The 18,209-nt window shown below is 32.8% G+C and overlaps 1 protein-coding gene across 1 annotated transcript; it reads right to left on the reverse strand.

Annotated features, from left to right (window-relative positions):
• Positions 1-329: 329 nt before the first annotated feature.
• On the reverse strand, positions 330-12,767 carry PAGE1 (PAGE family member 1). Its single transcript, XM_002831642.3, has 6 exons — positions 12,653-12,767; positions 11,492-11,562; positions 10,887-10,989; positions 8,036-8,161; positions 2,305-2,430; positions 330-446 (listed from the first exon to the last, which is right to left on the reverse strand). Exons 2-6 carry the CDS (start codon positions 11,552-11,554, stop codon positions 424-426), a joined length of 441 nt encoding a protein of 146 aa, XP_002831688.3. The 5' UTR covers positions 11,555-11,562; positions 12,653-12,767; the 3' UTR covers positions 330-423.
• Between the last annotated feature and the right edge of the window lie 5,442 nt (positions 12,768-18,209).

The following is an 18,209-nucleotide window of genomic DNA, read 5'->3' on the forward strand; positions in this document are numbered from 1 at the left end:
CTCAGGAGTTCAAGAACGAACTGGGCAACATGGCAAAACCATGTGTCTACAAAAAATACAAAAGAAAACAGAAAAAAAAAGTGACAGAAACAAAATTGTTCTTATTCAAAGACGATATGATTCTGTATGTTGAAAACTGAAAAGGATCTAGAAGTAAACTTTTAGAAATAATAAGCATATTTAACAAGGTTGCTGGATAGAAACTCAATATGTAGGAATTATGCCGCTACATACCAGCTCAAACAGCTAGCATATAAAATGTCAAAGAATGATACACATTTCAGAGCATCAAATACCTGGAAATAAAATTAACAAAAGATGCACAAGACTTCTTTGCAGAAGGCTGTAAAGCTTTATTGGGAGAATTTTAATGGTCAAATTTCCAACACAGGAGCAGCCTGCATCATTTCAGCGTGTCTTCTTTTAAGGCTGTGATTGCCCTTCATCTGTAACAGAAGCATAACTGTTAGCAACATGATTTAGCAGCAGATTATTTAGATGACCCTAAAGGCACACACAAAGGACACTACAATTTGGGTTTTATAAAATGGACTAAAAATAGAACCCTAAGGGCTGTCCTGTGTCTTATAGCCAAGTAAACCTCTGTATAAACTTTGAGGGTGGACCTGTAGAATTTAAAGGTAATTAATTCCGTAAACATCAAGTGCTTCTTTTAAATTCAGAAGCACTTATAATTAAGTCAGCAATTTGGAAAACACGTGTAGAACATACTTCAGTGGATTACTCAGAAAGTACTGGAGTCATGATCTTTGAACTTCAAATCTTACCAACTGATGCCTCAAAAGCTGAAACCTACATGCAACATTTGATATGGTTAGAGATCATGTATGTGTCTACAGTCTTATTAGAAATAGTGGCTCATGAAGACTGACAGTGGGGCAGGGAATGTGCATAGCACAGGCATCTTACTCACACCCATGCTGAGCATCACTGACCTACATCCCACAGAAAATAGAAACTAAATGGTCTCTCACCATTTGATTATTCACTCACTCAAGGTTTCCTTGGAGAAAGATTTAAAAAGCAATTAAGGGCCAGAGAATCCCAGCCTGGGCAACATAGTGAGACCTCATCTGTATAAAAAATTTTTTTTAAAAAAACAACATCAATCAGGCATGGCAGCTTGTGCCTGTAGTTCCAGCTGCTCAGGAGGCTGAGTTGGGAGGATCACTTGAGCCTGGGAGGCCGAGGTTGCAGTGAGCTGAAATCACACCACAGCACCCCAGTCTGGGTGACAGAGTGAGACTCGTCACTCTGTCAGAGTGACAATTCAAAAACTGACAGTACCTAAGAATAGGAATTCAGGTCTCCACACAGAAAAACTAACACGAAGCAGAGTGCCCGCTCCCTTTCTTAGTAGCAATGAAATCTCAATTAGGAGGTTTTCGGATGACTTAGGCCAGGGTTTGATGATTTATGATAAACAAATCATGTAAAACAGATGATCTCTGTATCCTATGCATTCTACGCAACAGGATCAAAGTATGAAAGAACCAGAATGGAAAAGGATTTTAAAATATCTGACTTAAACTCACTATTTTTATAAGACCAAAGATAGGTTTAGAAGGTAAGGGATTTGCTCAGAATCTCACCAATGCTGTAAGAGCTGGTATTAGAACCTGCATCAGTGCTTCAGCATATTTCACACCAACTGATGGGTGTTACAAATGTGTTATGTATTTATTAAAAGCAGACCTTTACAAAAGCATCTGAAAATCATGAGCTATTGGTTTAAGGATTTATACTCAAAAGTTATAATTCAATATGGCTTTGACTCAGTTTGTTTCTGTATCTGACAGTCTATAAGTTGGCTGCTGGGACCTGAACTACGTTTCAAATAACCTTTATATAAGAACTCTATTATTAAAGAGGCAGTATTATTACCCCTGTGTTACTAAAAACATAATACTGGGTCAGGTGCAGTGGCTCATGCCTGTAATCCTGGCACTTTAGCAGGCCGAGTTAGGAGGCCGAGGTGGGTGGATCACCTGAGATCAGGAGTTTGAGACCAGCTTATGCAAAATGGCAAAACCTCGTCTCTACTAAAAATACAAAAATTAGCTGGGCACAGTGGAGCACGCCTGTAATCCCAGCTACTTGGGAGGCTGAGGGAGGAGAATCACTTGAAACTGGGAGGCAGAAGTTCCAGTGAGCCGAGATGGCACCACTGCACTCCAGCCTGGTTGACAGAGTGAGACTCTGTCTCAAAAAAATAATAATTCTTATAATATGATACTGTGGAAACAGACACCCTACAATTTGCATGCCTAATGGATTGCCTACCTTCCTCAGGTGTTTTCACCTCCTCTGGATTTGGCAGGCCCAACTCCTGGACATCAGGACCATCTCCACGCTCACACCCAGTCTTCGGGTGAACCTGTTCCTGGCTATCCGCTTCAGGCTCTGGCCCTTAAAAAATATATATATATATATTTATACATAAATATTTTATTTATATATTTATATATAAACATCTATAAATATACATATAAATATCTATGAATATACATATTTATATATAAACATCTATGAATATACATATTTATATATAAAATTTATGAATATACATATTTATATATAAATATCTATGAATATACATTTTAAATATAAATATCTCTGAATATACATATTTATATATAAATATCTCTGAATATACATATTTATATATAAATATCTATGAATATACATATTTATATATAAATATCTATGAATATACATATTTATATAAAAATATACATATTAATATATAAATATGTATAAATATACATACTTATACATAAGTATATATAAATATACATATTTAAGTATAAATATACATATTTATGTATAAATATACATATTTATGTATAAATATATAAATATACATATTTCTGTATAAATATATCTAAATCTACATATTTATGTATAAATATATCGAAATCTACATATTTATGTATAAATATATCGAAATATACATATTTATGTATAAATATATCAATATACATATTTATGTATAAATATGTAAAAATATACATATTTTTGTATAAATATGTAAAAATATACATATTTATGTATAAATATGTGAAAATATACATATTATTTTATATAAATATATATAGAAATATACATATTATATTCATATAAATATATATAAATATATTTATATGAATATATTTATATAAATATTTATTTATATAAATATTTATATAAATATATAAATATATAAATATGTATAAATATATAAATATATATTTTTATATAAATATATAAATACATTTTTATATAAATATATATAAATATATTTTTATATAAATATATATAAATATATATATATTTATATAAATATATGTATATATTTTTTACATAAATATATAAATATATATAACTGTATATATTTATATAAATATATAAATGTATATATTTATATAAATATATAAACGTATATTTATATATATATAAAAATATATATTTATATAAATATATATATAAATATATCAATATATATAAATATTTACATAAATATATGAATATATATATTTATATAAATATATAAATATATACGTAAATATATCTATATTAATATACGTAAATATATATAAATATATATACTTTATATAAATATATTTTTTTATATAAATATGTATATTTATATAAATTATATATATTTTATATACATATATTTTATATAAATATATAAAAAATATATACTTATATATTTTTATATTTATATATATTTATAGATATTTATATAAATGTATATATTTATATATTTATAGATATTTAAATGTATTTATATAAATATAGAAATATATATATTTATATAAAAAATATATAACTATATATGAATATATAAATATATATATTTATATACAATATATTAAAAAATATAAAAATATATATAAATATACAAATATATATAAATATATAAATATATATTCATATATATAAATATATATTTATATATTCATATATATATATTTATATATATTTATATAAATACATATAAATGTATATTTATATATATACATATAAATGTATATTTATATAAATACATAAATATATATTTTTATATGAATATATAAATATATATATTTTTATATGAATATATAAATATATATTTTTATATAAATATATATATTTTCATATATTTTTATATAATATATAAATATATAAATATATATTTTTATATAAATATATATTTTTATATAAATATATAAATATATAAATATATATTTTTATATATTTTTATATAAATATATAAATATATAAATATATAAATATATATATATTTTTATATAAATATATAAATATATAAATATATATTTTTATATAAATATATAAATATATATATATAGTTTTTATATAAATATATAAATATATAAATATATATTTTTATATGAATATATAAATATATATTTTATATAAATATATAAATATATATTTTTATATGAATATATAAATATATATTTTATATAAATATATAGAAATATATATTTTTATATAAATATATAGAAATATATATTTATATAAATATATAAATATATATTTTTATATGACTATATGAATATATATATTTTTATATGAATATATATTATTAAGAAATATATATTAATATATATTAATATATTATATTAATTAATATATTTATGTATAATATATATAATTATATAATATATATAATATATATAATATATATACAATATATATAATATATATATAATTATATATAATATAATATATAATATATATAATATATATAATATATAATATATATAATATATATTATAATAATATAATATATATTAATATATTATAATTATATATAATATATATAATATATATATAATATATATAATATATATATAATTATTTATATAATATAAAAAATATATATTATATATATAAATATATAAATATATATATTTTTATATAAATATAGAAACATATAAATATATATTTTTATATAAATATATAAATACATAAATATATAAATATATATTTTTATATAAATATATATAAATATATATTTTTATATAAATATATATAAATATATATTTTTATATAAATATATATAAATATATATTTTTATATAAATATATATAAATATATATTTTTATATAAATATATATAAATATATAAATATTTAAAATTTTATATAAATATATATAAATATATATATTTTTATATAAATATATATATATTTTTATATAAATATATATATATTTTTATATAAATATATATATATTTTTATATAAATATATATATATATTTTTATATATATATATATTTTTATATAAATATATATATATTTTTATATAAATATATATATATATTTTTATATAAATATATATATATTTTTATATAAATATATATATATTTTTATATAAATATATATATATATTTATATAAATATATATATATTTTTTTATATAAATATATATATATTTTTTTATATAAATATATATATATTTTTTTATATAAATATATATATATTTTTTTATATAAATATATATATATATTTTTATATAAATATATATATATATTTTTATATAAATATATATATATTTTTATATAAATATATATATATATTTTTATATAAATATATATATATTTTTATATAAATATATATATATATTTTTATATAAATATATATATATTTTTATATAAATATATATATTTTTATATAAATATATATATATTTTTATATAAATATATATATTTTTATATAAATATATATATATTTTTATATAAATATATATAAATATATAAATTTTTATATAAATATATATAAATATATAAATTTTTATATAAATATATATAAATATATAAATTTTTATATAAACATATACAAATATATATTTATATAAATACATATAAATATATATAAATATATATAAATACATAAATATATATGAAAAATATAAAAACATATATAAATATATAAATATATATATAAATATATATAAATATATAAACTTATAAATATATATATAAATATATAAATATATATAAATATAGATATATAAATATATATAAAAATATATATATATATAAATATATATAAATATATAAATATATATAAATATATATATTAATATATAAATATATAAATAGATATAAATATATATAAATATATAAATATATATGAACATATATATGAATATATAAATATATATGAATATATATAAATATATACAAATATATATAAATATATATAAATATATATATAAATATATATATATAAATATATATAAATATTTATATATATAAATACATATAAATATTTATATATATATAAATATATATAAATATTTATATATATATAAATATATATAAATATTTATATATATAAATATATATAAATATGTATGTAAATATATAAATATAGAAATATATATATAAATTTATATAAATTTATATAAATATATAAATATATATGAATATATATAAATATATACAAATATATATAAATATATATAAATATATATATAAATATATATATATATAAATATTTATATATATATATAAATATATATAAATATGTATGTAAATATATATAAACATAGAAATATATATATAAATTTATATAAATATATAAATATATATAAATATATATAAATATGTATATAAATATATATAAATATGTATACAAATATATATAAATATGTTTATAAATATATATAAATATATATATAAATATATATAATATATATATAAATATATATATAATATATATATTATATATGTATATATATACATATAATATATATATTATATATAAAAATACATATAAATATATAATATATATAAATATAAATATACATAAATATATATATTTATATATGAATATATATAAATATATATAAATACATATAAATATATTAAAAATACATAAATATATAGAAAAATAAATATATAAAAATATATAAAAATATATAAATATATATATAATCAATTGAAGCAGTAAAACATGAAATATGAATAAGAAAATAATATTCATGCTCAGTGTTATTAAATAAAAGCTTTCACTAGTGTAATAATAAATGTGTTGATAAGAATCCCAAGAACATTATTTCAGGAGTCTGTTGGCAGAAAACAGGAAAACAAGGTTTTCCAAATATTACCCTCTTCCTTTCCGAAGACTGCCTTCAGACAACTTTGTTGCTGCCTTTGCACTTCTGTGTTATTCTACTTCTGATTGTCCTTATCATATTAAATGACTCAAGGCTGAAACCCTGTCTCTCACAGCACTTACACTCCTGGCACTTAGACTCCTGCATGGCATGAGTAGCCACCAATAAACGCTGAGTGAAAAAAGTTCTTTAAAAAATACATGAAAAATCCCCAAATGCTGAACATTCTGCACACCAACTTGTCTATCCTCTTAAAAAATGTCCGTATCCTGAATGACAAAGAAAAATTAAGGAAACGTTACAGATTAAAGGAAAGTAAAAACACATGAGAAGCACATGCAAGACGTGATCTTGAACTGGACTCTGGATCAGAAAAAGAAATTCTACAAAGGAAATTATCTGGGCCAGGCATGGTGGCTCACACCTTAAATACCAACATTTTGGGATGCCAAGGTGGGCAGATCACTTGAGGTCGGGAGTTCAAGACCAGCCTGGCTAATGTGGTGAAATCCTGTCTCTACTAAAATACAAAAAAAGAGAAACATTTATTTGTCAGGCACTGTGGCAGGGCTGTAATCTCAGGACTTTGGGAGGCTAAGCTGGGTGGATCACCTGAGGTCAGGAGTTCGACACCAGTCTGTGCAACATGACAAAACCCCGTCTCTACTAAAATTACAAAAATTAGGTGCCTGTGGTGGCACACGCCTGTAATCCTAGCTGCTCGGGAGGCTGAGGCAGGAGAATCACTTAAACCCAGGAGGTGGATGTTGCAGTGAGCCAAGATTGAGCCACTGCACTCCAGCCTGGGTGACAGAGTGAGACTCCATCTCAGAAAAAGAAAGAAAATTATAATACTGTGGAAACAGACACCCTACAATTTGCATGCTTAATGGACTACCTACCTTCTGCGGGCAGTTTCATCTGCTCTTCATTTCGCAGGCACACCCTCTTGGCATCAGGACCATCTCCAAGCTCATACCCAATCTGTGGCTGAACCAGTTCCTGGCTATCAGCTTCAGGCTCCTGCCCTTAAGATAAAACAAAATTATCATTTTAAGCAGCAACACATGAAATATGAATAAGAAAATAATATTCATGCTCTTGGTCTTATTAAATAAAAGCTTTAGCTACTGTAATAATAAATGTGTTGATAAGAATCCCAAGAACATTATTTCAGGAGTCTGTTGGCAGAAAACAGGAAAACAGGGTTTTCCAAATATTACCCTCTTCCTTTCTGAAGACTGCCCTCAGACAACTTTGTTGCCTCCTTTGCACTTATCTATTATTGTATTTCTGATTGTCCTTATCATATTAAATGACTCAAGGCTGACATCCTGTCTCTCATTAGCATTTAGACTCCTAGCACCTAGCAAGTTATATGGCATGAGTAGGCACCAATAAATGGTGAGTGAAAAAACAGTCTTCAGAAACTACACGAAAAAGCCCAAAGTGCTAAACATTCCGCAAACCAACTGGTCTATCCTCTTGAAAAATGTCAGTATCAGCCAGCCAGGCATGGTGGCTCACACCTGGAATCCCAGCACTTTGGGAGACCAAGGTGGGCGGATCATCTGAGGTCAGGAGTTAGAGACCAGCCTGGCCAACATGGTGAAACCCAGGCTCTGCTAAAAATACAAAAGAAAAAAAAAATTAGGCAGGCGCGGTGGCCATTGCCTGTAGTCCCAACTACTCAGGAGGCTGAGGCATGAGAATCTCTTGAGCCTGGGAGGTGGAGGTTAGAGAGAGCCGAGATCTTGCCAGTGCACTCCAACCTGGGCAACAGAGTGAGACTCCATATGAAAAAAAAAAAAAAAAGAAAGAAAAAAGAAAATTATCTGGATAACTGGCAAAATCTGAGTATACTCTGTATATTAAATGACTGCAGGTTCTCATTGTTAAATGTCCTGAGTTTGATCATTGTGCAGTGATTATCCAAGGAATGACTTTTTCTTTGTTCTGAGGGTATATAAACACTCTCAAGTACTTAGGGTAAAGGGCCATAATAGCTGAAACCTTATCTGAACAATGCAGCATTAATAAGAGTAAACATAATATCCATAAGTGTGTGTGTGAGTGTGTGGGCAGCAGGGTAAGAGAGGGAGGGAAGAGATGTGAAACCAATGGAGCAGAAGCTATTAACAATTGGTGAATCTAGGGAAAAGTATATGAGTTCATTGTACTATTCTTGCAAATTTTCTACAAATGTTATGTCTTGAAAATATATAAAGTAAAAACTTGTAAGAATATATGACAACTACACTGAACTTTAGGAAGACAGAAGTTTTTTTTTTAATTGTGGTAAAAAATACACATAACATAAAATTTACCATGGTAACTAATTTTAAGTGTTATAGTTCAGTAAGGAGTTATGTTTGCAACATTACCAGCAACTAAGAACAAACTTTACATGTTTGTTTTCCTATATAACGAAACATTTATTTATTTATTTATTTATTTATTTGCGATGAGGTCTCACTATGTTTCCCAGGCTGGTCTTGAACCCTAGGCTCAAGCAATCCTCTCACCTCAGCCTCCCAGGTAGCTGGGACTATGATTGCACGGCACTAAGCCCAGTTTGAGACCTTTCTACTAAATGACAATCTAAGGATAAACCACAGGACATGTATAATGCTTATATTCAGCCATAGAGTACCAAGAGCAGTGTGCATCAGCTAAGAAATCTGAAGTCTACATCATGGATAGGATTTCAGTTACAATTACAATGTCAATTTCTGAAGGATTGATTAGCTGGATGGATTTGAGGACTATGGAAAATCTTACAGTCACGACACCCATTATCTACTGGGGTAAATAGAAACTTAACTTTGTTCAAATAAAGTTATATTTAGGTCCAAAGGTCCTAAATGTAATATTCCCTAAATGAACCCCATGTAGAACAAAGCACCAAAAATTACATTATTTGTGAATTACGGCAAATATACTGTCTCACGCTGAGAACAAAGGAATGGGTGGACAGCAATTAATGGGCATTGTTGTCAGTCTTATTCTAGATACCTTTAACAGTGAATCCTTAGAATAATCCATGACCTGAGTTAGGTAATTGTTTTGCTTCAAAATATTTTATCTCGGAGAAATTATTTCCATCTCATGTTAATCTCAGGATAATTCCTTTTTTTGGTTTTTCTAACCATAAAAGGATTTAATCACCTCTTAAAAGCCACTTAAAAAATCATACTGCACCAGCTACCTATATGGCAGTATCCTGAATTCTCCAGCTTTCAACAAACTTACCACATAAAAATATCAAAGGAAATGGTGGCCAGCAATCAGCAACTCAGTTTTTGGAGTTGCTCCTGCTCCTCTGAACTGGGTCTATTCCTGGGCCAGTACTAAGCTACATTACAGTAAAGCATTTGAGTTTTAAGCACTTTCAGCAAAATCATTTACTATTGTTACAGCAACATAGATGGTAGGAAGACACAAACTTTGGAACAAAACACAAATTTTGTATTCACCAGTCAAGTGTTCTTGGACAAAACACAATCCCAGGGCCTCCATTCTCTCATTCATAAAGTGGAGAAATTTTATCATAGTGAGGGATTTATTTCCCTAAGGTAAGCTGCAAACTATACCCTCTTCACTTTTCCAGTCAATTTCTAGGCATCGTTTGCATGGTTTTCATTCCTCCTGTTCCTGGTATGTGACAATGCACGAGGCACACACACACACACACACACACACACACAGAGACAGACACACCCCAACAGGCATTCTTCTTCCCTTTCCCTTTACCTTGAGCTGCAGATGCTCCCTCATCCTCTCTCTCTTCAGCAGGTGTAGAATCCTGACTTTGAGTTGGTGATTCCTCTTCGTCAGGTTGCTCATCACTGGACTCCTTGTGGTAGGGAATATGTGTGTGAGTGTGCAAAGACAAAAAGTTTTGTTATTAATACATGTCAAAAAATATATATGTATACACACAGAGAATGCACAGATGTTTCTGATCATAACTGAACCTAAAAACATTTCTCCAACTTTATTCTATATGGTTAATAAGGCTACTCTACCCACAGAAAGGTTACTGCGAGAAAAGTTACCCACAAGGACTTTGGAAGCTATTACACTCTGTTGGAATAGATGTGTATAATCTATGTGTCATTCACAAGCAAAGCATGAGAAGGAAGTCATGGCCAAAAGTTGGAGAACACAAGAGAAAAAAAAAATCCTCCTGAATCAATATTTGCTTCATGAGATGCCAGAATCATTTTTTTTATCAGCATGAACTACCTTTATTAGTGTATCTATACTAATGCAACAACACTATCACAAAAATTAATTTCTGCTAATAGAAAACATCGAATTAACGTTAAAGCACTCAACAGCATAGGCCCAATTACCTCAGAAGATTCTATATAGATTATTGGTCTACGCCGATAGATTAATCTTCTTTGAAAACCCATATTTCACACTGAAAAGAGAAAACCGTGATTGGGAACATGCACTTGAGAGGATAGCTATATTCGATCACTTCCATGGCTAAATGTTAACTTGTCATTTTAATTTTGAAAATACTCTCAAAATAAGTCCCAGAGTTAAGTGCAAGTGTGTACGTTTTCTGAGTGCTTGCAAAGCCACTTATGCTCCCCAAGCTGGCAGAGCAGTCATCTTAAGGCATGCGGCAAAAGGCAGAGGACATTATTTTAAAATTTCTTTTAGACACAGAATCTCGCTCTGTTGCTCACGCTGGAATGCAGTGGCGTGATCACACTTCACTGCAGCCTCGACCTCCCGCTCAAGCGATCCTCCTGCCTCGTCCGGAGTAGCTGGGACTACAGGCGCGCACCACTGCGCCCCTCTGACAGAGGACGTTTCTGATGAGGTTTAGTTTCACAAGCGGACTCCACATGAAAACACTAGTGAATCACAATTCCCGTGACTGCTGCTTTTGGCACACTCCCACTTACTAGAGCCATTCACCCCCCTCAAATCAAGTTTGGTTGGACCACACAGCCTCTCCTAGTCCTTCCCATTGTTTCCGGACCTTCCATGGCAGAGGTGAGACCTTGCCACGCTTCTCACTCGGGTGTTTCTCACTTGGGCACTCCCCACTCCACACCGCTGGGGGACGCTCACCAGCCCACAGCCTTCCCAGGTTCCAGGCCCCTTCTTTACCGCCATCTTCACCACCTACCTCCCGCCCCAGGGCCCCATTCAGGACTCAGGAATGTGCCCTGTGTCATGGGTTCCTACCACCTCGGGACTTTGACCCCTCCAACAGCACCCGCAGCACTCGCCCCATTTTCACCTGAGCCCCTGACCGCTTCCCCCTCACGGCCCACTTTCCTCCCTGTCCTGGCCCCTTCACGACCACAAAGCCGATGGCGGCGTCGCAGCCTGTGAGGAGAAGGAGGACGAGCTCGAGGCCCTTCTCTTTTGGAGGCCACTGAGGCCCTTCTCCCTCAAAAGCCACACACCACCAGACCGAGGGGCCCACCGAACCTGCCCTAAGCCCACTGGCTCCGCCTGAAGCCCACTGGCTCCTCCTCACCCTCACTCACACTTCAGCCCCCGGGAGGACTGGCCTGCGGATCCACCAGATGAGTCTCAGTAGAGGAAAAAAGTGTCCGGACAGCAGGAACGCGACTCCACACCCTCACAGCTCCCTGGCGTTCTTCACGTGGGCGAAGGGGCCGACGGGAAGGCACCCAGTGAACATGCGCACTGAGGCCAGCACCCAAAGGTGGGGAGGGCTGCAGTTCCCAGCCCCACACCCCACACTCCCTATTTTCATCCCCGTGAAGATAATGGAATCCAACCTCCCTCTGCTGTTTCATATGCCTTGGGTACTCAAATACCTCAAATAGTGCTCCCCTCAAAACTCATTCCATCTTCAACTGAGCCCCCCTCCCCTGCAGGGCCCTCTCTTGCTCTGGCCCCGCCATAGGAACAAGGACCATGGTGGCTGCCTGTGAAGTGAGGTAGACGACCTGCTAAAACAGAAATAGCAACATACCCCATAGCATTATACAAGACTAAGAGTCTCATAACTAAATATTTAAAATGTCTAGCATATAATTCAAAATTACTCAGAATATGAAGAACCAGGAAAATAGGGCCACTGAAAGAGGGAAAGACAATCAACGGACACCACTGCTAAGATAGAGATGTTGGGATTATGTGGGAAAGCCTTTAAAGATGCTATTTTATAAACACTTAGGCTGGGCGTGGTTGCTCATGCCTGTAATCCCAGCACTTTGGGAGGCCGAGGTGGGTGGATCACTTGAGGTCAGGAGTTCGAGACCAGCTTGACCAACATGGTGAAACCCCGTCTCTACTAAAAATGCAAAAAATTAGCTGGGCGTGGTGGTGCGCACCTGTAGTCTTAGCTACTCGGGAGTCAGAAACAGGAGAATTGCTTGAACCCAGGAGGCAGAGGTTGCAGTGAACCGAGATCACGCGACTGCACTCCAGCCTGGGCAACAGAGTGAGACTCCATCTAAAAAAAAAAATGCTTAAACAAGCAATCATGAACACTGTTGAAACAAGTAAAAACAAAGTCCTGGCACACACACACAAAAAGAATATTTAAAGAAAAAGCAAATGGAAATTTTAGAAGTGGAAAATATGATAATGAAGGAAAATAATTCTTACCAAATGGATTCAATAGCAGAATGGAGACAAGAAAAGAGTTTGTGAACTCAAAGATAGAGAAATAGAAATTGTTCTGTGTGGCCAAGAGCAGTGACTTACACCAATAATCCTAGCACTTTTGCGTGCTGAAGTAAGAAGACAGATGGCTTGAGGCTAGGAGTTTCCAACCTGGGCAACATAGTGAGACCTTGTCTCTACAAAAAAACAATTAAAAATAGCTGAGTGTGATGACACATGCCTGTAGTCCTAGCTACTGTGAAGGCTGAGGCAGGAGGATCCCTTGAGCCCAGGAGTTCAAGGCTGCAGTGAGCTATGATCATGCACTGCACTCCAGCCTGGGCAACAGAGTGAGACCCTGTGTCTAAAACAAAACAAAAAGAAATTGTTCAAGTGTCTCATAACCTGATATTCAAAGCATCCAGCATATAATTCAAAATTACTCAGAATACGAAGAAGCATGAAAGTTAGGCATCTTGGCCAGGTGCAGTGGCTCATACCTGTAATCCCAGCATTTTGGGAGGCTGAGGCGGGTAGATCACGAGGTCAGGAGTTCAAGACCAGCCTGGCCAAGATGGTGAAACCCCATGTCTACCAAAAATACAAAAATTAGCTGGGTATGGTGGTGGGCACTTGTAATCCCAGCTACTCGGGAGGCTGAGGCAGAGAATTGCTTGAACCCGGGAGGCAGAGTTTGCAGTGAGCCAAGATCGTGCCACTGTACTCCAGCCTGGCTGACAGAGTGAGGCTCCATTTCAAAAAAAAAGGAAGTTATGGAATCTCAAATGGAGAAAGACAAACAACTGACACCAACGCAAAGACACAGATGTTGAGATTATCTGGGAAAGCCTTTAAAGATGCTAGTTTAAAAAAGCTATAAACATCCATGTCCAGACACAAGTTTTCAACTCCTTTGGGTAGATACCAAGAAGTACAACTACTGGACTGAATAGTAAGAGTTTGTTTAGTTTTGTAAGAAGTACTGCCAAACTGCCTTTCAAATTGGCTTTACCATTTTACATTCCCACCAGCAATGAATGAGAGTTCCTGTTGCTCCACGTCCTCCCCAAAATTTGTTGTTGTCAGTGATCTGGATTTTGATCATTCTAATAGCTGTGTTTTTGGTGCAGTTTTCATCAACCCTGGCTACCCATTGGAATTGCCTGGTAGAACATTTTAAAAATGTTGATTTTCGGCTGGGCACAGTGGTTCACACTTGTTATCCCTGCAGTTGGGGTGGCCGAGGCAGGTAGATCACCTGAGGTCAGGAGTTCAAGACCATCCTGGCCAACATGGTGAGACCCCATCTCTACAAAAAGACAAAAATTAGGCTGGGCGTGGTGGCTCACGCCTGTAATCCCAGCACTTTGGGAGGCTGAGGTGGGCAGATCACCAAGTTAGGAGATCGAGATGATCCTGGCTAACACGGTGAAACTCCATCTCTACTAAAAATACAAAAAATTAGCTGGGCATGGTGGCGGGCGCCTGTAGTCCCAGCTACTTGGGAGGCTGAGGCAGGAGAATGGCATGAACCTGGGAGGCGGAGCTTGCAGTGAGCCGAGATTGTGCCAGTGCACTCCAGCCTGGGTGACAGAGCAAGACTCCGTCTCAAAAAAACAAAACAAAACAAAACAAAAATTAGCTGGACATGATGGCAGGTGCCTGTAGTCCCAGCTACTTGGGAGGTTGAGGCAGGAGAATTGCTTGAACCTGGGAGGCAGAGGTTGCAGTGAGCCGAGATCATGCCATTGCACTCCACCCTTGGTGACAGAGTGAGACTCCGTCTCAAAAACAAACAAACAAACAAACAAAAAAACCACAAATATATCGATTATCAGCCTCCACCCCAGGACAATTAAGCTGGGTCTGGGGCTTAGTCATTTATTCATGAGCATTTGAAAAGTATTTCTCAGGTTATTTAAATGCGTATCTGGTGTTGAGGATGGCTAGTTTAGAACATATATTACCAACAGGTCTTTGACAAAGTGTTCAGAGCAGTGAGAAAGGTAAGATATAAAGCTTTTACCATCTTAAAGTCAACCAGCTTATTGGAGATGGGTTGATCAGACACTTTTGGAAGACCCTGCTTGAGATAAATCCAATATAAGCAAAGCAGTAGTAGATGTTGAAGCAGAGACAGCTAAAGGGACATTAGAGCTGCGAGTCAGGGCCTTTCAGGGTTCCCCCAGATGATTAAAACTAACCAGAGGCCATGACAATCATCTTTTCTAAGACTATAGAGAGAATAAAAGCAGAAAGAAAGGGAGAAAAAAACCCATAACTATTTTTTAAACCTTTCCTAAACCCTTAGCATATTTTGTAGTCCTTACTATATCACCTGAACTAGTCTATTTTATAAAGTGGCCTGGATAACCTTTAAAGTCCTCTATGTGGGTCTCTATCAGCATTTTCCAGTCATAACTGATGGACTGAGATAGAAGACACTGAAGCTGTGTCTGTAGAAGAACATAAGACAATGACAAGAGACCAAAAGCAGGTCCATTTTGTACAGCTGCCTGGGGGTGTACATTTAGGAGGGCTGCAAAAGTTAGAAGACATACCTTACTTATTAAAAGTACTGACTAGAAAATGTACCCCTAAGGAAAATCAGTATGTTTTTAAAGTATACCATTCAGTAATTTTTAGTATATTCACGAAAGTTGTGCAACCATCAGTACTAATTCCAGAACATTTTCATCACCCCTAAAAGAAACTCTATTTTCTGTCTTTATGGATTTTCCTATTCTGGACATTTCATGTAAATGGAATTATACAATATGTAGCCTTTTGTGTCTGGCTTCTTTCACTTTGTATAATGTTTTCAAGGTTCAACTACACTGTACCATGTATTAGTATTTCATTGTTTATTATTGCTGAATAATATTCTATTATATTGATGTACCACATTTTGTTTACCAATTCATCAGCTGATGGACATTTAGGGTCTTTCTACTTTTTTGGTCACCGTATATAATGTTGCTGTGTATATTTGTGTGCAAGTTTTTCTATGGACATGTGTTTTCATTTCTCTTGGGTATACAGCTAGGAGTGGAATTGTTGGATCATAGAGTAATTCTATGTTTAACTTAAAGTGCCAAACTATTTTCTACAGTAGCTTCCCCGTTTTACATTCCCACGAGCAATGTATGAAGGTTCTTCTTTCTCTACCTCCTCAGCAACACTTGTTATTTTCCATCTTTTTGATTATAGCCATCCTAGTGGGTTTGAAGTAGTATCACATTGTGATTTTGATTTGCATTTACCCAATAACAAACAATGTCAAGCATCTTTTCCTGTGCTTGCTGACCATTTGTGTATCTTCTTTGGAGAAATGTCTATTCAGGTCCTTTGCCCAACCATCACCTCTGCTGCAACCTTTATAGCAGGTTAAACTACCACCTCTGCAACAGCTATCTTGAGAATTCAAACCACAATCTCCGCAGCAGCTGGCCCAGAACAGTCAGATCTTCATCAACAACTGCCCTATATTTTTGCCCCAGCTTCCAACTTACATCTGACTGGAGAAAGCCAAGTCTGCTCCCCAGACCAATCACATAACATGTCCAACTCCTAGTTAGCCCACCAATAGCCTCCAACCAGGGCATACCTGAAGCTCTTTCCCACTCCCCTGCCTGCCTTTGAATCTCTGCCAACCACAAATGATGGTGGCTGACTTTCTTTCTGTAGCAAGCTCTGAATAAATAGCCTCTGTTTGTTCTCATTTGGGTGGTCTTCATTTATTTCCACAGTAAGGTTGCCAGATAAAGGATAGGAGATCCAGTTAAATTAGAATTTTAGATAAACAGCAAACAATTCTTTAACATAACTATAGTCGTGCATCACTTAACAACAGGGATATTGATATAGTTTGGCTCTGTGCCCCCCCCCCCCAAATCTCATGTGGAATTGTAATCCCCATGTGTTGGAGGAGGGGCCTGGTGGGAGGCGATTGAATCATGGGAGCGGATTTCCCCCTTGCTGTTCTTGTAACAGTGAGTGAGTTCTCACGAGATCTGATGGTTTAAAAGTGTGTTGCACTTCCCGCTTTGCTCTCTCTCTCTCTCTCTCTCTCTCTCTCGCCACCACATGAAGGAGGTGCTTGCTTCCCCTTCACCTTCTGCCATGATTGTAAGTTTCCTGAGGCCTCCCACTCATGCTTCCTGTATAGCTTGCAGAACTGTGAGTCAATTAAACCTTTTGTTTTGTTTTGTTTTGTTTTTTTTTGAGACGGAGTCTTGCTCTGTCGCCCAGGCTGGAGTGCAGTGGCGCAATCTCGGCTCACTGCAACCTCCGCCTCCCAGGTTCAAGCAATTCTCCTGCCTCAGCCTCCTGAGTAGCTGGGTTTACAGTGAGAATGGACTTCATCATTGTGTGAACATCATGGAGTATACTTATACAAACCTAGATGGTATAGCCTACTACACACCTATAGGCTATATGGTATAGCCTATTGCTCCTAGGCTACAA

The sequence above is a fragment of the Pongo abelii genome, chromosome X (genome assembly GCF_028885655.2).
Source record: "Pongo abelii isolate AG06213 chromosome X, NHGRI_mPonAbe1-v2.0_pri, whole genome shotgun sequence".
NCBI classification, from domain to species: domain Eukaryota; kingdom Metazoa; phylum Chordata; class Mammalia; order Primates; family Hominidae; genus Pongo; species Pongo abelii.

Bases quoted from the DNA above. Each gene is read 5' to 3' on its own strand.
- PAGE1 (XM_002831642.3), bottom strand. From the start codon at position 11,554: ATGGGTTTTCAAAGAAGATTAATCTATCGGCGTAGACCAATAATCTAT. The intron at 10,990-11,491 runs GTAATTGGGCCT...CCCTACCACAAG, and splicing joins TCTATATAGAATCTTCTGAG to GAGTCCAGTGATGAGCAACC. The intron at 8,162-10,886 runs GTAAAGGGAAAG...TTTTATCTTAAG, and splicing joins GGGAGCATCTGCAGCTCAAG to GGCAGGAGCCTGAAGCTGAT.